Source organism: Lissotriton vulgaris, chromosome 4_1 (genome assembly GCF_964263255.1).
Source record: "Lissotriton vulgaris chromosome 4_1, aLisVul1.2, whole genome shotgun sequence".
Taxonomy (NCBI): domain Eukaryota; kingdom Metazoa; phylum Chordata; class Amphibia; order Caudata; family Salamandridae; genus Lissotriton; species Lissotriton vulgaris.
The window spans coordinates 1739999929-1740022475 of NC_141691.1; the positions used below are offsets into that span (position 1 = coordinate 1739999929).

A 22547-nucleotide genomic window follows, 5' to 3' on the forward strand; every position below is an offset into this window, starting at 1 on the left:
TCTGGCATGTTAAAAATGCTGATGATGGACAATATGATGATTATTATTATTCTTAACTGCAGAGCTACAACACTGCATGGCCACAGTAGTATATGTTATAGAATAGAGTACCCTTAAGAGCATTATTCAGAAAGGTAAATTTACACTTTACACTTTACATTTTACACTTTACACTGTGAAGTCTCAGCACATAAAAAGATAGGATAGTCCTGTAGTCCTAGATATACGGAGACTCCACAGTTGTAAAGGTATTATATAAAGGTCAGTAGAGGTTGCCTATATGTCAGTCTTGCAAATGTAAGGAAGCTAACATCTAAAATGTAACGGTAATAGAATGTCACCATGTATAGTGAGAGAATATATATAATCAATTGCAGAGAATCAGCAATGCAAGATGTGTAACAAAGATCTTTGGAATGTATATACTGACTATACTTAAGATATACGTAGAGAGAGTACCTAGAACACAGTTAATTTTAAGATAAACCTATGTATGAAAAATAGAGTAAAAAGGTGGTGTGTTATTTGAAAAACATGTTATGCAACTGGAGAGGAGATACAAAACAATGTATTGACTGATATTTTTCTAATATTTAGAAGGATTCCACCAATTTGGTGTTGATGACCCCAATAAATTTTGTCCTGAGTAAGGTGTACACCATATCCAAGGCTAAAACACCGAAACGCGTCGAAGCACAATGTTTATAGAATCCAAGTAAAACCGAATGGTTTCCATAAATACGCCAATCTTGGACATTGGAAGGCTCACACGAATGACAATAAGGCTATTGGATCTGATTATCTGGGAGCAACATCTGTTGTTCCTCTGAAAAGAAGGGGTTTACTTGTCTGTTTTTCTTTAATCAAGTCATATGTATTTATTTTGTGATATATGTTCTTTATGCATACTGTAATAGCGTTTATGTATTGATGAATGTTTTATTAATTTTTACTGTATATTAAGAAAGGTTTATATTAACTGTCTTTCAGAAAAACAGTTTTCTCTGAAATTTTAATTGTCTTTAGGTTCCTTATGTTAAGGATAACACCCTGCCAAGTCAGGAAAAAGATTTTTTTAAATAAAGAAAGCGTGTAAACGTTACATTTTAGTTGGTGGCAAGAAATTATTTTTGAATAATATGCTTGTGTTATAATTAACTGTTATTTAGGATACAAAATGATTTTCCATAAGTTAGTCCAGGGAAATTCCCATTGACTTTGAATGCAGATATCATGGCCTGCCCTCAGCACAAACAATCCCAGACACTCACAGAAATTGCCCTTTGCAGATACCAAATGCATAACATAAAATCTCTCTCAGCTCTTGGGTATAAATATAATGCTGAAAACCCTATTTGGTGTATGTATTTTTATACACTGCCCCAGCCCTTCAGCAAGTCAGAAAGAAGCTGAATATCCACCTCTTCAGAGAGCACTGTGGGCCTTTTCACAAAGGCATTTAGTACATGAAGTAGTATTCTTGTAGTACTCAATGGAGTACTCTTACATGCATTTGCAAATTGGTTCCAAAATATCTAAAAGTGGAATGAAAAGGGAATATTTCACGAACATTTATTTAAAATGAGTACACATATAAAGGACTGCTCCCTAAATGTGCATTTACTCATAGGGAGATGGGCCTTTCAAGGCATATTTGTGAACCCTGGATGGGTCTGAAGAAGGGTACTCCTGTAGCCCTGCTTTCTAAACTCATAAATGAGGTTTACTTTTGAACTCTGGGCTCCCATCCCTTGTTCAGAACACCATTGCTCACCATTGCTCACCATTACTCTCTAACTAGGTCTGCACTCTGTACATACGTATACAGCTGGGAGGAATGAGAAGGTCTGGCCGTGGTTTGGATTTCTGTATTTTTGGATTTATATGTTATCAGTTGTATATAGCGTGGTCTAGACCCTTAAGTTACAGAGAACTTTATATAGGAGTGAGCTCCAAGTTACAGGTCACAGAAGTGATTTGTACATACTCTGCAAATTAAAAAGGGAAATTAAAGTATGACGTTTTAGCATGGTATACCATAATATGCAAATTGTGAAAAACAAGCGTAACGCAAATACATACAGGAAGACTAAAACACGATACAGGCACCCCCTAAATACAAGGGCTCTCTTAGCTTCAACTGAGTATTTTAATGAATGTATGCCAGGAAACTACTGCAGCTCTTCGGCCATTCAGCTAGGAATAACATTTCATTAACACACAATGTCCACAAGCTCATGATCCTGTGTTGAAAAAGGTTGGTTTCACTTTGTTTATATGATTTCAAAAGCTATTCTTGTTAACCTCTATGAACACATTTCTGTTTTTTTGCCAAGGTTTGACCCAAAGAAATGGCCAGACAGAACATCTCCTCCCAGGTAAGCATCTTTGCTGCAGTGGGAGCACCCCCACCTAATTCATCTATTCATCTTTCCTAGTTACTCTGACCATTTGTCAATTTAATGATGGAGCATGATGAAGCCTTTGCTGAACCCCCACTCTGTTGTCCTTTCTTTATACCTATGTCTCTGACACACGATTTGTTCTACAGCTCTCTGCTGAGCTGTATCCACGTTGATGCTCTACACACATTAATAGATACATACAGTCATTCTCCCGAAGGATGCTTCATCCAATGCTGTTATAGACGGTCTCTGCGCACCGGTGCTTTTTCCTACTTTTGACTCCTTTTGGTGTTTGACAAGAATGACTGAAAGTTTCTAAGTTAAAGGCATTTATTAAACGTACTCTCCAAAATAGAGTGCTAGGTGAAAGCTGCGAGATGGGACTAGATTATATGCACTGTAATGGAGGCTGCATTCGTGAGAATGCTCTATTTCATCAGACGTTCTTAGTCTCAGGTTATCTGGTTAGACTAGTGTTGTGAGTTCTGGTCGCATGGCACGTTTTTTTAGACGGAAACTATTTTGGTTCACAGCTGCTTGTAATATACATATCTGGGTTGATTAGCATCCCAAATAGTGTTGGTATGTCTCTTGAAAAAGAAATTTGCACCCATAAAAGAACAGGTCAAAACCTTTAACAATCTGGGGCAGTATTACAGGAGGTGCCCTGGGTATGCAACAGGCATGCGTGCCTGCTTTGTGCGCCCCGGGGCACTTTGGTATTGCAGAAGGGGTTGCAGGCACTTGTGTACCTCCTTCTGTACTACTGATAGCGCATGTGCGCATGTAGCGCCAGCGCTATCATGATAGGGTATTCCCTCATTGCATGAGGCCGTGCCCCCATGCAAATGAACGAATCATTGTGCCTCTGAGCCCGCGTCATATTACAGATGTGGGTGCAGAGGCAAACATGCCTTTAGGAGATGCACTGAAAGTGCACCAGAAGAAAGTGGTGCACTATCAGTGCACTTACTAAAGGCATCCTTCTAGGAGTAAGAAAGGGGGTCCCAGGGACCCCCAGACATTCCACTGCAGACAGGTGCATCACTCAATCAATCACCTGCCAGCAAGGGGATCTCCAATCCCCCTTGAAAGAGCAGGAGGATTGCTGCCTGCACTGTGAAACACAGAGCAGCTTTTAAACATCTGGTTGATTGTTCACTTGAATGTGCTGCCTTTGTGGCTGCTCTGGGGGCACCTCATTCTTTGTAATATGGCACACAATCCTTGTTTGCACACCGCACACCTTTTGAACGGTGCACAGTGACACAAACAAGGAAAGTGCACCCTACTCATAATATGGCTCCTGGACTGCAATTTGTTCTATTTAAACATCAGAACCCGACTTTCTCCAGCACGTCAAGAAAAGCTAATGAACGGTCCAAACTAGGCTGGTTACCCTGACAGTTGCCACACATATATTCCTAGGTAAAATACCTTATTTATTTAAGTTCACACAGGGTGAAGTTCAGCTTAAAACTGTCTCTGAGCAAGATGTCTAACAAGGTGTATCCTGCCTTCACAGTCTTCCATACAATCAGGCCTGAGCAATAAAGGTGTTGGCATAGGACTTGTTACTGAGAAGGTTCACAGGCTGAGCTCTGTGCACGGTATAGTCTGGGTTCAGAACATCAGGATCAAATATATACTCCCAAGTTGTCCTACATTCCATACATGTAGAGCTGCTAGGATAGTCTGAACCTAGTTCACTACACTATTGGAATTCACATATTATTGGGTTCCTAAATATATTTAGGAAGGGGCGAAGGTGGTAGTGGTATTCTTCCAGTGTTATATGACAACAAAGTTATTTTTGGGCTTGGGCCTCTCAAGCCAGGCACATCGGGTCTGGAGTAGGGCACTCACAGGCAAAAACTACTGTTTTGCTCATACACAGAGGGGGGACATAATGGAAAGTTGATTGAAAATCCGTGTTTAGTTTGTGCCAGTGGTTGCAGGTGGTAGGTGTTAGGCACAGGCATTCATTTTTGTAAACGTTAGTCACAAAAAAAACCCTTTGGGTGAATACATACACATAAATAGAGGCTCACAATAGAAACCTTATATCACCCACATGAGGACAATGAACATAGGAATCAAGAAGTCAAGTAATTAAATGGGATCCAATAGACAATACAAATGTATTCAGTACAAATGTATTCAGTACATTCTAAAAAGGATTATTTAAAAAAACATATGTTAAAAATTACAGTACCTTTCTATATTCATCATAAAACCACAATTTAAAAACCAAATAGGTAAGGAATACAATTCACTAAATTGAAAAAAAACACAGAAAAAGCGATTGTATTTTATAATAACAGCAAAAAAGATTGGGAGAACAAGCAGGAAAATGTTTCTCAGTCACAGAAAGAACCACTAAATCTTGCACAGATCAATTGTTATATTATGAGCACATTCTTAAACGTTTCTTGTTCTCAATAACAGTTGTCCACATAGATTTAATAGTAGGCTTTCCTTGTCAGATCATCGACACGTTTCGGTGGGCGCTATATTTTGACAATCACCTTCTTCAGGAAAAAACACATAATACCTCCCAGTTTACAAATCAACTTCTTAGTAGTTTCCACAACATTGGGCTAATTCAGCCTCAATATGATCCAGAAAGGAGTACTCCTCCTTCTCTGACGCTTACAGATATCTTAAATGTTCTGTCAACACTGATACCAGAGCGCAGCTCGCCTCAGCATTCCACAAAAAGACAAATACGATCTGATTCATAGTATTCAAAAGTATCGAGTACCTCCAAATTCTCAGCAACAGTAAAAAGCAGTTCCGGATTGGGTCCATTCTAAAATCCAACCTCAAATTCCTTCAAGTCTTGGGAGTCTTTTAAATCAAACCCGCTTCATAAAGACATAATCACGTGGGCAGTTTGAGTACAACAGGGGGCGTTTTTTCCAGTCCAGGGGAGGACATGGCTTGGCAGTTCGGGCTGGACTGTGCCCATGAGGCACAGTGTCAAGACTGATTTGCATATGGCCAGGTCTAAACTGGGGTGGCATGGTGAGCAAAAGAATGATGGATTTAACCCATATTTCTTGACTGGGGTGAATGTTTTGATTTGTTCTGCAATCTGTCTATCAATTGTGTGTCTTTGAGCATGATATTGATGTCACATGGGCTGACAAGAAATGTATGCTTGTAATATGCATTATAGGCACAGGATGGATCCATTCTAACATGCATGTGAAATAAATTGTGAATTAGAAAATGGCTATAGAAACTCCATTAAACACTACATCATCACTGACTTCAAGTCAGTTCCACCGTGTAACCAGCTGCAGCATGCTATGACCTGCTTTCGGTCTCATTAGCACTCACAAGAGACAACTTAAGTACCTTTAATTGTACCTTCCACTCCAGAGAATAAAGCCACTTTTAAAGCCAAGATAAATCTATTCATGTCATCATCAGTTTGGAGCTGACTAAGTTTTTAATTTCAATAAACCAGCACATGCAAGTCATTCAGCTGTCCTACTCAGACCCATGATACCCTGAATGTATTTTCTCCCTGAATACTCCCATTTATCTGCACTGTAAAAATTCTTGCACCGGCTGCTCGAACGGGATCAATCACAGTCTACACTTTGGCCGCGCCATTTTGGATGAGGAAGGGTCAGGCACTCGCCCACTAGTCAGCGCCATTTTGGGAAGCGCTCTAGTGGCTGGGTCCGGGCTCTCTGGCCAGTGTACTTAACTTGGGAAGTGCGAGCGCGCGCCTTAGGACAGAGAACCTACCGCGATCTCGCGGAGCTAACAGAAAGACTGCAGTGTTCTGTGTGTTTTAAACTGTGTGTTACGAGTGGTCTGCTCAATTTAACTTTTTTCTGTATTTCGTCTGATTGCGAGACTGAATACTCCCACTTACCCGCACTCTAAAAATTACATCTTGCACCCGCTGCTCGAGCAGGATCAATCACAGTCTACACTTTGGCCGCGCCATTTTGGATGAGGAAGGGTCAGGCACTCGCCCACTAGTCAGCGCCATTTTGGGACGCGCTCTAGTGGCTGGGTCAGGGCTCTCTGGCCAGTGTACTTAACTTGGGAAGTGCGAGCGCGCGCCTTAGGACAGAGAACCTACCGCGATCTCGCGGAGCTAACAGAAAGACTGCAGTGTTCTGCGAGTTTTAAACTGTGTGTTATGAACAGTGTGCTCATTTTAACTTTTTTCTGTATTTCGTCTGATTGCAAGACTGAATACTTCCACTAACCCGCACTGTAAAAATTACATCTTGCACCCGCTGCTCGAGCGGGATCAATCACAGTCTACACTTTGGCTGCGTCATTTTGGATGAGGAAGGGTCAGGCACTCGCCCACTAGTCAGCGCCATTTTGGGACGCGCTCTAGTAGCTGGGTCAGGGCTCTCTGGCCAGTGTACTTAACTTGGGAAGCGCGAGCGCACGCCTTAGGACAGACAACCTACTGCGATCTCGCGGAGCTAACAGAAAGACTGCAGTGTTCTGCGTGTTTTAAACTGTGTTACGAGCGGTCTGCTCATTTTAACTTTTTTCTGTATTTCGTCTGATTGCGAGACTGAATACTCCCACTTACCCGCACTTTAAAAATTACATCTTGCACCCGCTGCTCGAGCGGGATCAATGACAGTCTACACTTTGGCCGCTCCATTTTGGATGAGGAAGGGTCAGGCACTCGCCCACTAGTCAGCGCCAGTTTGGGACGCGCTCTAGTGGCTGGGTCAGGACTCTCTGGCCAGTGTATTTATCAAGGGAAATGCAAGCGCGTAGTGCGCGCGCGCAGCGGGCGCGCCAATGGCGTGCCGGAAGCACACCAGAGGCAAGCCCGTCTGCGCCAGGATAGGGCTAGGGGCTGGAACCCTTGGCCAAATTTTCCCGGGCAACATCTGCTATAGCAGGGACCTGCTTTTGGGGGTTAGAGATGCATTTGGGGATATTTCTACGCATGCCATTTCATTTGAGGCTGAAGCTAATCTCTGTCCTCACTGCACTTTCTCACTTATGCCATCTGAGCTTCCGCCCTTACACACGAGTGAAGTTGAATCCTTTTCCCTTTTACATCTCAACTGTAGATCCCTTCCCAAGCATGCGAGCGAAATCCATCTGCTGCTTGAAGAGAGATGTCCTGATATTCTTTTTCTTACAGAGACCTGGGCTAATAGGGCTTCTGATCCTGATGTAGTCCATGCTCCTCCTTCTAATTACACTATGGTCAGGCAGGATCGGGAGGATGGTCGCGGTGGGGGAATTGCTATTATTTTTAAAACTATCTATATTTGTAGATCAGCTAAGTGCTCTGTGTTGGATTGTGAGAGATTATCCTTTGCCATTAGCTTCTCTCCCACCTGTACTCTCTCTGGAATCCTTCTATATCGCTCCCCAGGGGGACATGCTAATTTTTGTAATGATCTTCCGGGTACTGCCATAAATCTGGCTAGCCCTGCCCCCAATTTTTCAATCCTTGGTGACTTTAACATTCACCTGGACGATTTAGACTCCACTTATGTGCAAGATTTTGTAGCAGGTCTTGAAGCCTTTCAATTTAGACAAATTGTAACTGGTCCTACCCATAAATGTGGTCATCTGCCTGATCCTTTCTTTACTAACCTGGACAATATTATCTTGAAGGACACCATTTCAGTCCCCTGGTCAGACCACTCATTACCATCTTTTGTCTGGACCCCTCATGATTCGCCACAACTCTCTATGAAATCAAAAAAACTGGATCGCACTTAGTCTAAACTTCCAGTGGACGAATGGGTAATCAATCTTAATAATTGCATCCCCGGACCCTGCCCAACCCCATCAAAGCTAATTTCAATAGTTGGTTGGAATCCTCTTTGGACAGTATTCTTCCTAAGAAAGAATTTTCTCATCGTGCTGGACACAACAAGAAAGCCTGGTATACGCTTGAGCTTAGAGTGCTCAAGCAATCCTGCAAGCATTTCGAACGGAAATGGTGGAAGGATTTCTCCGATTCCAGTAAGGCAGACTATAGAGTTGCACTTAGGTTGTATAAGAACAAAATAAAAGCGGCTCAATCCAGTTCCTATCAGGAAAAGATTGGGTTGGCCTCTAATTCTCCGAGGGAAATTTTTAAATCTTTAAATCCCTTATTACCCCTCCTAGCTCCCTCCCTGATCCAACGAATGCGCAAAAGCGCTGTGACGAGATTGCTAATTTTTTGCCACTAAGGTCACTAATATCTATTCGCTATTTCCACAACTGGAGGTTGATGCACAACCCTCTCCCTCCCTTCCATATGCCAGGCTGGAGATTTTCACCCCCTCTCTCTATCCGACGCATTGCGTCTTTTAGGAAATCCTAAATCCGGATCCCCAGCCGATGTCGCACCCCCTTCGATTCTTAATTCTGTTTCAGAGATTGTCTCCCCAGTTATTTGTGATGTAATTAATTCTTCGCTTGCGGCCGGAGTGGTTCCTCCACTTTGGAAGCAAGCAAGAATTAAGGCACTTTTTAAAAAGCCAAATTTAGATCAGGGGGATTGGGCTAGCTATCGCCCAATCTCTTTATTGCCAGGCATCAGCAAATTGGCTGAAAAACATGTAAACTCTTTACTGGCTGCCTATGTTGAGAATAATAATGCTCTACATCCCACTCAGATGGGATTCCGTAGTAAGCAGGGCACGGAGACGGCCCTCATTGCTGTGATGGAAGAGGCGAGGAAAATTGTGGATACCGGAGGCTGTGCTGCGATTATTCTATTAGATCTAAGCGCAGCCTTCGATACGGTAAATCACCGCATTTTGATCCAAAGACTGAGGGATGTGGGAGTGGCGGGGACTGCTCTCAAGTGGCTGCAGTCTTTTCTCACTGATAGATCCTTCGTGGTCTTTGAAGAGGAGGCTCTTTCACAACAGACCCCCTTACAGTATAGTGTCCACCAGGGATCCTCTTTAAGCCCAACAATGTTCAACATCTATATGTGGCCCCTGGCAGACATTGTGCTTCCTTGGGGAGTCCAGCTGGTCACGTATGCTGACGATACCCAGCTGGTGGTGTCGCTCAGCAAAAGTGACACGAGTGATAAGAATCTTACCTCGTGTCTGACCAAAGTAGCCGAGTGGATGGATCTTTCCTTCCCTAAATTGAATGGATCCAAAACGGAAATCATGTTACTTGGACATACAGCCCCCCCCCCCCGAACTTAGACCTGTGGTGGCCCACCCCCTTTGCCCAAGAAACAAATCAAGAGTTTGGGTGTATGGCTGGACTCCAATCTTAGTCTCTCCGTACAATCACGCAAAGTGGCCGCTACTTGCTATGGCCTAATCAGACTGATGAGGAAGATTCTGCCACTCCTTCCTTTTGACGCTAGGCGGCTGCTGGTGTAGGCCCTCATTCTGTCAAGGCTTCATTACGCCAATGCGGTCTACTTGGGTGCTCCTCAGGGGACTATCAATGTTTTACAAGTGGTCCAGAATTGTGCTGCCCGACTTCTGATGAATGTACAGAGGCGGGCCTCTGCTAGGTCTGCCCTTTGTCAGCTGCACTGGCTTCCAGTGCAACAAAGAATTTGGTTTAAGGCCATGTGCACTGTGCTTAAGTCGATCACCAGTAATGGCCCCCCGGTGATCATGCCTATGCTGCAACCCTATCAGGCTCCTAGGACACTTAGATCTAATAACAAAAATCTTTTGACGGTTCCCAGGATTCGTCTGGCACGCACGGGTGGCCGACGTTTCGCCTTTCATGCTGCAAACTTGTGGAATCAGCTCCCCAATCCCATCCGCCTGGAACCTAACCATCTCCTTTTCAGAAAATTGCTGAAGACCTTTCTCTTTCCTTGAGTAGTGGTATGTTCTCCTGTCCTAAATGCGCTGGGATGCTCTAGGGTAGCCATCCGCAATAGAAATGCGTATTCATTCATTCATGATCGGCAGTGCCCATGGCAATGTATCTGTGGCCAGGGCTGTCCCAGCGCCAGATCATAGCTCTGCACCTCGTCTTCACTTCTCAGTATAATTCAGTATTTCCTGAAAGATCGTGCTTCTGCTTTTCTCTGGTTGAGTGTAGTTAGTGCTATTGTGGACTAGTTAGGGCATTTGTTGAATCATGGAGACCAATTCCAGTGATATTTCAAGTGGATCATAATGTCTAGGTAGCTCTATTTGTCACCCTTTCCATACTAGTGCCTTTATGGCACATGATGGTTATTATACGTGGTGAATGTTGTTTTCTAATCGTGTGGCCTCATACCTCCTCCACCCCCACAATCTCCTACTGACTGTACAACCCAACATTAGCTCCTGGAGCTCTGGTAAGTTTGCACCCTGTAGCTAGCTACCGTGATCGTTTAGACACTTTAAGAAGAACTTTATATACAGTCATTTTGGTTGGCATCAGTTGAAAAGGGGTCTCTAAGCGTCATCCTTTTGACTTCATGACCACCGTAGTTTTCGAAGCTTCACGTGGTTTATTTAGTTGTTTCAACTACTTTTTGATTGGTAGCAACCCATACTTTTGTCATTTTATGCACATTTAACTGTGAGTCACGCTCTCTCTCTTTTTCTCATACAATATCGCAGAAAGGCTTAAACATCTGCCACTGTGAAGAAATATTCAGTTATTTCTCTTCCACACGCTACACTCACTCAGCCTCACATTTGAATTTTTGTGCGGCTCTTCCTCACCTGCTTGGTTCTCTCTTTTTAGTTTTGTCTTTTTCTTTCAGTTACTAATGAAGTTGGTTTGCTATAGGCATCTGTTAGTGAGCACAATTATAGCTGGCATTATAGTGTCTGCAGACGTTGTTAAATGGTGCAACTTGGGCTGTATAACAAAGTACCACAGAGGTACAACAGGCATGTGTGCCCGCTTTCTGTGTCCTGGGATACTTTGGTATTACAGAAAGTGCTTCAGACTCTTGTATGCACCTTCGGTAATTCCGATAGCACTGGCAGTGTTCTAGAGGGGCATTCCATTGTTTGCATGGGGGTGTGGACACATGCAACCGAGGGGAAACCTCTGCACCCATGCCATATTAGGGATGCAGGACAAGAGACAAGCCTGTGATTAGTGCACTGAGTGTGCTCCACAAAAAAGTGGTGCACAGCTAGTGCATGTCCAAACGTTACACCTAGGGGGCGGGGGGGGGGGGAGAATTGAGGTCCTAGGGCCCACTAGACATCAATACAGCTAACAAAATTAACTACTCCACTAATTTTATGTTGGTATAACGCATACATTTTCAAACAATTAATTATTATTTAGCCAGAACATTCATAGTAACCACTTATTCCAAAATAACTTTTTACACATTTGTGAACATTGATCAATTTTTCATCTCATGGGACATAGATACAACGGACTGGTTAAAGCCCGCAAAGCAACATTCCAATGTTCTTTTACAAAGCCCTCTCGGAGCCCGAGGGGATGTAAACCCCCTCGTGCTCCAAGAGGCCTTTGTTTTCTTTGTTAGAACATTCTGCCCTATAGTGGCAAAATCTTCTAATCGCCTTATAGCCATTTGTAGCTGGGCTATACCGCCAGTGGTCGAAGTGGGCGAGAACGGCAGGGCACGGCGTGCCCCTACTTCTTTAATTCTGTAGATTCCGTTCCCCTACTTTTTTATTATGAACATGCGTCCCTGGACGTCAGAATTATTCTGTTCGTGGACGGGCGGGGACTGGGGAGCAGAGAAGGAAAAGGCCTCTATCTCTTACTTCCTGCCCAGCCAAGACAAGGAAGGTGTCTGCTTCTGCTCTGCTGCTGGCAGCTGCCCCCTCTTTCTTACTCCTATTCCCTCTCATTTTGTCTAACTCCTTCTCACTTTTCCGAAAACCATGAATCAAGAAATGGTTCTCACCGTCTCTTCCTGTCGTCCATTTGTACCCCTGTGAAATGGATGCAAAAAAGAAAACCACTTTTGCTGGAAATGCCGTTTTGACATTTTTCTATTCCAAAGTGCAGCCTTGGAAATAAAATGTTCAAACTCTGAAAAATAATTAAATAAAGCAAGATCGAGTGTTCTTAAAGTGGCCAGATATTTTTTTTCAAACCCCAACACATTGCCGATCAGAGTGAAAGAAATGCTTCACTAACGGGCTCATGGGAGGGGGCCCCCCCCTCCCGGGGCCAATAAGGGATGGTGTGGGAAAGCCATGGGGAGGGTACACCTCTCAGGCAGCCAGTTCAGAGACTCGGCAGGGCGCCCATTGTCAGCACTTTAGCCCACTCAAGTTTAACTCAGCCCCCAAGCAATTCTCACACCTTCAGTTCGAAATGGGCTGTACAAGAGGTGCTTGAGGTGGCTGAGAGGTGGAGCTGCGACCCAAGTGGAGTCTGCACAAAGCAGCTTCCCCGAGATCAGAAGGTGTCACTTATGTAGATTTCAGGGGCCTCCCACATTCCCTTTTGCCCAGGGCCCCGAAAATCCTAGGACTGGCTCTGCCTGGAGGTACTGCAATACCTGGTTGATGGGTGGATTGGAAAACGAAATGTGTACGGCGGCTTTGTGTTCACAAATGTGATCTTTTGAAACCATACTGCTTACGTTTTGTAAGCATATAAGCAGTGGACATTGAAATGGGTCCCTTCTGGGCCCTGTGTTATGTCCTTAACTTTTCAGGCAAAAATACTAGCTGATTTCTGAATAATGACTGTAGAAGCATTAAGTTCACCATGTTCCTGCTTACATTTTACATGCTTTATTAAATCTTTCATTCCTTATGAGTGTTTGCTTTTTCCAGGATGTTGTTACCTTTTCTTTTAAGCAGCATATTGCTCTTTCCTAGTGAGTAATTTGAATTGAGTCGCATCCAGTTATTTATAGCAGATCAAATTGGAGTGTAGCTGAAGGCAGTATGAGTTTCACTCAGTGGGGCAGTATGGTGTTCAGTGAGGAAGCAGATGTAGCACTGGGGGGAAGAGCTGCTAAATTTAAGAACTGGGGAACCAGGTTCAGACTTCATGAACAGTCTCCCAGACCACTCTCCTGAGGGAGCATATTCCCATGCCAGACCCTAGAAGGCACCAGAAAAGCCCTGGTGTGTTAGCACCATCAGGTGGACCCTAGCAGTGGCAAGTGTGGGTTCACCTTGAAGGCTTGCCCACCACAATCCATACTGAAGTTCACCTCCAGTCTTGCAGGGAGGCCTACGAAGTAGCAGACCATAGAGCAACAGTGACTCTGTCACTGAGGTCACAGGACCCCTGAGTAGAGCTGGCTCAAGGGCGGTGTGACTGGTGTGACCGCAACAGGCGCTGACTTTCAGTGGGGGCGGAGTGTATTATGATTTTAAAAGCACTTGCTGCCTCCTTCCTGGTCTCCAGCTATTTTCGGCAATAATAAAAATGTCATGATAACTTCTTCCTAGAGCGAGATCGGAGATTTGTCTAGTAGAAGTTTTGACTCATGGAAAGATAGCGCAGAGGGTTAATGTGCCTGCTGCAAAGAAAATTTACCAGGCCCATCACAAAGTGCACATAATGTTAACTAGGTTAGTAGGTTACTGCTTTTGTCAGTGAGATCCTTTTGCTACTTGCAGGTTATGTTAAAATCCTAACAAAGAACAGTGAGCTACTAACTTTCATCTAAGAGCTGCATGCAAACTGCAAGGTATAAAATAGAATGTTATGGTTTTTTCCCTAAGTCTTTGCTTCTCCTAATGTTGCAAAAAGTGTTATTTTTGATACAAATCAATAATGATTTTTAAAGAGAACCCCCAAACATGGTATTACATTTTAAATTCCGAGTTTGTGTTTCTCCAGGCCAATCACTATTAAACTATACTGCTTACTAGTATGGTTGTAATGTGACTCCTACACCTTGTAGTCCTTTGTCTTATGTAACATTTCCTATACAGTCATTTACACACGTAAAATTGATTGTCTCTGTGTATATTTCTGACGACAGAAACTCCATGGCTCGGAAACAAATGGCTTGTCCTTCCACTTTTAAGTATTTTTGGGACATTCTGTGATTAAAATAAATTCACAAAGTGGAATATGTTTCTAATGTCAATAGCTCATATTAATCATTAAATAATCATGTGTATCCATTGGTTGAATTACATAACATAATAAGCTGTAACTGGTCAGTGAAATGCCACACAAATACTAAAGATTGGGATGTTTTGCGCATCCTGGCCACACCTCTAAGTCGGCCCACTGATCCAATCCTCAGGTTATTCCCGCCCTCTGATTCTCCGCCCACAGTTCCCCTACTTTTCTTTCCCCACTTCGACCACTGTATACCACCCATTATAATCCAGCTCCCTTTTTAAAGGCCCTCGCCTTCGGCTCAGGCCTTTAATGCTGGAGGGGCCTTTCATGGCCGGTATAACCCGCAACGGCAGGCTATGAGGCTATAGCATAGAATCATATTGCAATAATTGAAGTAAATAATAAATCAAGTTATGGTTAAATGCATGATCTTGTTTGACAAACCGTACTGCTTTTAATGGTCTTTTGTGTGTATGGGTCTGATTGAATGGGATGAGATGGAGTCATTTGAGGTGCTCATACACACTTTTTTAGTGTGAGTGGAATTTTGGATGGCCAATTTTCTGTATATGTATCTTACATTTCTGTTAAAATGAATATGTTATAGTGAAATATATAAATCTATGCCACATGATATGAAAAAGTGAGCAATGTTCAAGAAAACGTAAAAAGTTATTTTTGTAATAAAAATTTAGGGTGAATGTTCTTGCTCAGGAATAATGAATTGTGTTAAAATGTATGAGTTATACCGACATAAAATACGAGTAGGCAATTTTGTTAGCTGTATTGTTTGTTTCCTCTGGTTTGCCTCTTCCCGAACTGTTTTTCAGGGGCCCTCTTCCGTACCAGAAGGCCACCCCAGACATCTCCCTGCTGGGGGTGCAGTCACTCGCTGCACATGACTCCAAAAAGATCTCTGCCCCCCTGTGAAGCGCAGGCAAGGTGCCGTCTACATATGTGAAAGACGGCCCAGATGCTTGAATCAGCTGGTCCGCTTTTCATCAATGCGCTCCCACAGTGCGCCCTTAGTGCAATATGGCCCCATGATGATATTCTAGTCCGGTACAAGTGCTGTATATTGCTACATTGATGCTTCGTGAGGATCCTTCCAGTCATGAAGCAGTGCTTGGTTGATTACAAAGCATTAGGAAAGGCTGCACTTGGTCCTACCTGGGTTAGGCGACTTAAAAAACAGCTGCCAGCTCCTAGAGATTCAAACACAGTATCTTCATGCATGCTTCCAATAGCTTGGAGAAAAGGAAGCCATTCGCCACTATGTACGTGAAATCTACAAGTAAATAATATAAGTCCTCATGCATGCAAATAATTAGCATCTGAGCAAATTTAGATCATTTTAGAAATTCCCAAAAAATTTTGTTGCGCGGCATTCAAAAACATATATTAAGACGCCTGCCTATTGATAGGTCTAAAACTAACCTCGAACTTATCTGGGAATCGGATCTCAATCAAACTTTTCCCTCACTCACCTGGGACTCTATTTAGTCCAAACTTCATTCTACCTCTCGTCTGCTAGTACCACACAATCGCTTTACTTTTTTTTATAATAGATTATTTTATACTCCCTGTGACTTGTTCAAATTTAAATTGTTAGATACTAAGAAGTGCTGGTCTTGTTCATGCATTTCTGGTGATTTGTTTCACATGTTCTTTCTTTGTCCTAAGGTTCAACTTATGTGGTCCCACATTTGGTATACACTTAACAAGATTTTATCCACGAATGTTCCCTTTCTTATTTCTTCTGTATTTCTGGGTGGTTTGGCCCCAGTTTGGGATGTCCCGCTTCCTACTCGTAAATTCATTGACCTTTGCATTGCTATTGCATTTCAAATCATAACAACTAATTGGAAAGATACCAAAAATGTGGTTTATGATGCCTGGTGGAATTTACTCTGCCATCATCATAGATTAGATCGTGCATGTGTTTCTTCTATTCCCATGTTGATTAAACGTGATTTACTTTGGTCCCCTTTAACAGACTTTTTATCTAAAAGTGCCTCATGATCACCTGTTATTGTTATTATTAGTATTACTGTTATTACTATTAATATGCACTTTTATTATTTTATACCTCTTTACTCTGTTTACCATTTATTATTTACTGCTGTTCCCCTTCCCTCCCCCTTGTCCCTTCTTCTCTCCTTCTTTCTCTCTTTCTTTCCCCCACAAAATGAAAAGGTATAAAAGCATTTTTTCATTTGTATAGTGTTTTCCCCTTTTGGGGCGTTTCTTGTTATGTTGGTACAATACTCTCCATAATTATTTTCATTCCTGTTTTCCTTTACTTATGCCGTTGTACTGATGTTTTACATTGTTTTATTCAACTCAATAAAGCTTTTCAAACTCAAAAAAGACACCTGCCTATACGTTTGTTTGTGTACTGATAAGTAATTTCTTTGCAAAGATGTCGGATTCTGATAGTTTCGAAACCTGCAACGAACAATTACACACTTCAAGACAGTGAGAATAGATAGATGTGTTTTAAATTAGGCCCTGGCTGCTGGATGAAGAGGTTACTGATTTTCGTTAGCTGCAGGCTGGTGGTACCCAGAAACGCGCCTCAGTAAGATGGGCAAGAGAGGGGGGAGGGGATTTGATTCTGCTGAACACTCAGGAGCAGACTGATGCTGGTTTGTGTTGGAAATTTCACAGGCCCTTGTTCTATAAAAGTACAAAAATATATAACCACAGGCAAAGTCACTGGGATCTGCCCCCTGTCGAAAGATACTCTAGCCACTCCTGCAGCCTATGGAGTTTTGTGAAAAAATAACATTTATTCTAAATATTGGTGCGTAGCGCGACAACACAAAAATTGCTAGCTAGGTTCTGTCTTCATGCTGCGGGCTTCCAGGAGTAGGGGGCAGTCTAGACACGCTGGAATTCTAACAAAAATAATGTAACGCTGCTTGCCTAAGCTGTCATTAGACGTGGTGATTTCTATGATTTACTCTGCACTGCGAACAAACTTCCACCCTGAAGTCTTGACTTCAAAATTGATATCACAGAACGAATGTCTAGCATCAGGCCCGTCAGCGTTCAAAAGATGGTTTTGCAGCGTTGGCATTACCGTGACTCGTTTCAGTGGAACAATATCCAGCCCCTAGCCAGCAGCGCCATCTGCTGGTAATGTATTGCACGGACATACAATCATTGTTACTACTAGCCCTAACAATTTCCTACATTAACAATGTAATTACGACATAATAAACGCACTCTTTTTTTTATACCAGAGTGGACAGGTAGACCTTTTTACACCTACTTATAAATTCATATTACTCCTAGCCATACATGTATGTTGCACCCATAGGAAAAACAACAACAATAAAGCTTTGGAGGTTTGCTAGTAATGGGAACGTTAACGTGACGCTTTAAACGAAGTAACACGTGGCTTTGTTTCTTCCTCTTGCACAGAAGTCGCCGAGGAGCCCGTGCCAAGCAAAGGAAGCGCAGATTCTGGGTCCTGTTCGATACCCATCATCCGTTTGAAGACACGGATAGAAGGTGAGATCGTTTCAGCCTTCGTTGACACATGGCAAAACTCCTCTCTGGGCACACGTTTCGAGTTCCTAATCACCTGTTGAGTGACTTGCAGGAGCCCGGTGCACAGAAACACGTTGTATTTAGTGCTATCCTTGAAATAAATGCATTTTGGGCATATAATATGGCCTGCAGAACAGTTGAAATGAGCTAATCGGAGCTCGCAATTTCCCAGAAATTAGGTTTTTGAACTTCCCAGGATTACGCTAGAAAATCCACATTTACATTCAAATATTAACCAATATGGCCCAAGAAGTAACTCACAGGAAATTATCTTAATTTCGGAGAAAATGAACGAGAGCTTGAGTGAAAAAGCGCTGCCTTTTCTAGAAAAGGGTAACTACTTAAAAAAGTAGCAAAGCGAGCCTCCCTTTGCTTTCATTTTCTCTCAACTTAAACTGGAAGGAAATCTAAACCCCTATTTGTTTATCCAGAATCTTATATTTGTAAAAAGTAAAATAGTACAATTTTGGAAAAAATAATGTTGAGAAAATTGTATTTTTGCTCATTTTCAACATGATGCGTATCACAATTAACCTTTAAATTGGCTCCCAGGCATATCCCATGGTTAGTAAATGGCAGTAGGGTAGCATCCTTCATGGACAGGGGTACACTCGGAGCTAATCGAGTATTTATTTAATGCCCCCACTGATCTATGGTGGTAACTGTGGTTTCCTTTCTTCCAGAGAATCTCCTTGACGCCTCTGAGGAGCAGTGCAAATGTAAAAACATAATGGATCTACAGAACCATGCGAATGAAGACGTACGGAAACTAACCCAACAACATATCCTTTCTGGTCCACTCCTTTGTGTCTAGTTTGTATTTCAGCTTTTACTTTTTAGCTTTTCCAGGGAGAGGGGAGAATGCTAGGTGGGCCCCAATAAGAAAGTACAAATAGCAGAGGCGCAAGCTTGTATTCCTTTTTCGAGAAAAAAGGGGAACAAACGTTGGTAATAATTATTTCCAGAAACATCAAACTTTTGTTAAAATGCTGATTCCCAGATCCTTGTTGCGAAAGTTCCCAGATCTCATCCTTCTAAGGTTTTGGTCTTCAAACTTTTTTAGGCCTCTTGTATAAAATATGGGCAGTTAAATTGATTGCAGTAATTCAAAATGTGATCGCATATGTTAAGATCAAAGGGTCTCATCTACAAGAAAATTACACAGCGTGGCGCCGCAAGCCTTTTAGCTGCGCTGTGCTGAGTCATTTTCAAAGCACAGGGATGCATTGTATTAACAACAATAGGACGCATCCCTGTGCTTTCCCCTGCACTGGCACACAATATGCTGCAAGCGCAGGCACCCTTGCGTCATGCTGCAAGGGTGCCTGCATTGCGGGGATGATTGTTTTTGTGCAGGAAAGGACGTCTTCCTGCACAAAACAATCATTACTGGCGTTTACCTCTTTCTATTCCTGCTGCAGAATACCATACAGCAATCCTGTGATAGGATGGCTTCCCTTTAAGACTCAGTCATCCCATGTTTGGTGGCAGCAGAACAGTCCATTTCTAGCGATGGCAGTTTCACCTCTCTTACACAAGTTGCAGAGATCCATAAGGTGCTGACATCTACTCTGGCTGACATTTTTTTTTCCCTGTCTCACTCAAGTGGGTGCAAAAATGCCAAACATCCCTGCTTTAAGGACAGCTGTTGGATGGCTAAATTAGCCTTGACAGAGTCAATCAAACTTACGAATTTTCAATGTAATCCTTGGTTGGCGGAAAGGAAATCAGGGAATACTCTTTAGGTGAGAAAATGTCTCTTTTTGAGTTTATCAGTTTCCAACTGCATTTTGAACACTCTGGATCTAACAGAATTGGTATGTTGGAAGACAGAAGGTTGTCTTGGCCATATTCTAGCTTGAAGTTGTCTAGGCAACTAACTGTGCTATCTATGGACAGTTTTTTAAGATATCTATGGGAGCATGCGTTTGAGCTAGCAAAGAAAACAAGAAGAGATTTTTTGGTGATGAAGCTGACTCAGGATGGCATGTTGAGGTCATTAATTAGCATAACACCTTTTTATTATGCAGATTTAGTAAAGGAAGTGGAATGTCATTATTAGAATCAAAGTGCTGCAAACCATATGGTGCATCCAGTTTTTATAAAAATCCACAGTGAGAGGTTTCTGAAAAAAGAACCAGGCCAATCTGAGTACGATATAAATGTGTTGATGTAATGGGGCAGCATTGAACTCATCTTACAAGGGGCACCATACAAATATAAATATATTCAGCAGGACAAGAGGCATCCTTGCAGAACACCACAGGTAATGATCATTGGATCAACGAGGAATTATACAATTCCTATATTGAGGCACTGACCTTGATTGCCCAATGTCGCGGTGATTCGCTCATTAAGGAAGCTGTGCACTCCAGTCTTGCATGCCACTGCCAAATCAAAGAGAATGACTAAAAAGCTGTCATCAGTCATGGCAATGGGTCCCTCGTACACAGCTAGAAAGGTTTTTCTGTCTCTTTACAAAATGCAGAGTGCCACAGTGTAAAGGTGTGATAAGTTTCAATGCATGGCTGGAAAGCAAATAATTCCATTTGAAAACCCAGACAAGTGCAGTGTAGGTGTCTTTAAGTAGCAGTGTAAAGATATACATTTAAATCTGTTGGATACAGAGAACTCATTGACATGTCGTGTCATTGGAGAAGCTAATAGGTCTACAATCTCTTCAAACTGTGATGGAGAGAGGATGTCTTCTGAAACCTTGAAGAGGCAGCCCTTTTAAGTGGTTTGGTCAGTTCTTTTGAAATTTATAAAAACTTTAAAGCTGGGACTAACAAGGTGTTATTATGACAGAGAACAATATCTGATATTCCTAGCCTGGTGACATAATCTTCAAGAATGTCTTATCTAGATAACAAGCTAAGTTTGTGTATTGTTAATAAAATGGCTAAAGAGCAGTTTTGATGCAATAAGGGTGGATCCATTTTTCCACAGTAATTTTCACGTTTTGATAATGGCCTTGGAGGTGCAAGTTGTAGCAGCTTTGTATTACAGTTGTAAGGCTGAGTGTAAAACCGATGCAGGTTTGAGGGGTGATGTTTAGGAGATCTCTGGCTATATGACACTGCTTGGGGTCAGTAGGATATCACGGAAGTGTTAAGTGGAAAGACCTTAACAGAGGGCAGGTCGTGATTTTATATATGTCGCTGTAATGCTCCTATGTGATCAGAGAATCTGTAAGCAGTAGTCAACGATGGATCAATTGTAGAAGGTTGGATGTTCTGATAAATGTTGTTCGAACCTTTATTCTGAATTATTCTGTCAGAATGGCTTTCACCAGGTTGTTGAAACCAACCTGAAGAAAATCACTCTTGAAGAAACATGTTTCTTCGTTTTTGCTTTTGTCTTTTACCTGTTGAAAAGGAGGGTCCACCCGTTACCCTCCTTTTTAAGGGGGCGAGAGTTACCCTAAACCCCCTTTCCAGGCTACCCCTAGTGTTGCCCAATGCTGATTTCCTTCCTATTCTTTCAAATAGATATATACCATTTCCCACAAAAAATACTATTTTTGTGGATATGTGTTTGGTGATTTTGATATTTCTCCGTAATGGAATTTTGGCAGCCTGATTCAGTCAAAATGGCAGAATTACTTGTAGAAGGCTACTACAGGGAGAGACATTGTTTAGGTCTCCATTTATGCTATACCCTTTCTTTTTGTTTCCAGGTTGGAATTACTACTTTAATGTTGTCAGTAGATTATTCTAAGTATGATCAATGCTTACTCAGCTCCAAAACACTTACTAAAATGTAAGAAATTTGACATTCACAGCTTTGCGCCAATTCCCTGAATTACAGATTTTTGTTGAAATAATAACTAAAGGCATACAAGTCTGTCTATTCTTCTTAACTAAGCATTACTGGAAGAGATAACAAAGCGGATGCAAGCCCTAGAAAATCGTGTGCGATGAAGATTATATGGACTGTACTGAAATACCTATTTGGGCCAAAAACAGTGACTAAAGCTAATGTGTTCTAGTACCACACAGTATTGTAAAGGCTATTCTGTGTCTGAACAACTAAACAACATCTCAGTGCCTCCACTACCCAGGACGATGAAGACAATCAACACGACAAAACAACTTCTGAATGTATTTAAAGTTGACTACAATGAGAACAAATCATTGTGACCTATGCAACATCACACAACGTTATCAGGACCAAGGACATTTGTAAAGTTTAAGAATATGTACCGCTGTATTATATATGAGTTTATAATGGCGTGTGATACCTTTTATCAATAAAACCACTTGGAGAACGTTTCTCCAATTTTTTGACAAAACAACTGGAAACCGAATGTAGTCTAAATTATTTATTATGTTATAACACAATCAAGTATTAGCGAAGCAAAGTTACCTCTAATTTCCCTTGAAGTGCTTTAGTACAGGTTATAGAAAAAATTAAAAGACCATGACCCAGATGTACAACGGATTTTGCATGCACAAATGGGTTTGCGAACCCGTTTGCGCATGCAAAAAGCGTTAGGGGTATGTACAATACCAAAATAGCGAGTCCCAATTTATTTGTGACTCGCTATTTTGGAACTTCGAGTCACTATTAGAAAGAGGGCGTTCCCTTCCTAATAGTGAGTGCAACCCCATGTAC

At 42.1% G+C, this 22547-nt stretch overlaps 1 protein-coding gene across 2 annotated transcripts in view; it reads left to right on the top strand.

Moving 5' to 3' along the window:
- The window catches only part of MATN2 (matrilin 2), a 565117-nt gene extending 542883 nt beyond the window's left edge, over nt 1-22234 (top strand). Inside the window, exons 16-19 of one of the 2 annotated variants that reach the window (XM_086966035.1) lie at nt 2337-2378; nt 17802-17891; nt 18614-18712; nt 21804-22234. In XM_086966035.1, the coding sequence (XP_086822161.1) occupies nt 2337-2378; nt 17802-17891; nt 18614-18712; nt 21804-21853 (281 nt within the window). In that variant the 3' untranslated portion in view covers nt 21854-22234. The remainder of the gene's footprint in view (nt 1-2336; nt 2379-17801; nt 17892-18613; nt 18713-21803) is intronic. The other variant, XM_086966037.1, reaches the window with a different exon arrangement.
- Nucleotides 22235-22547: the final 313 nt, after the last annotated feature.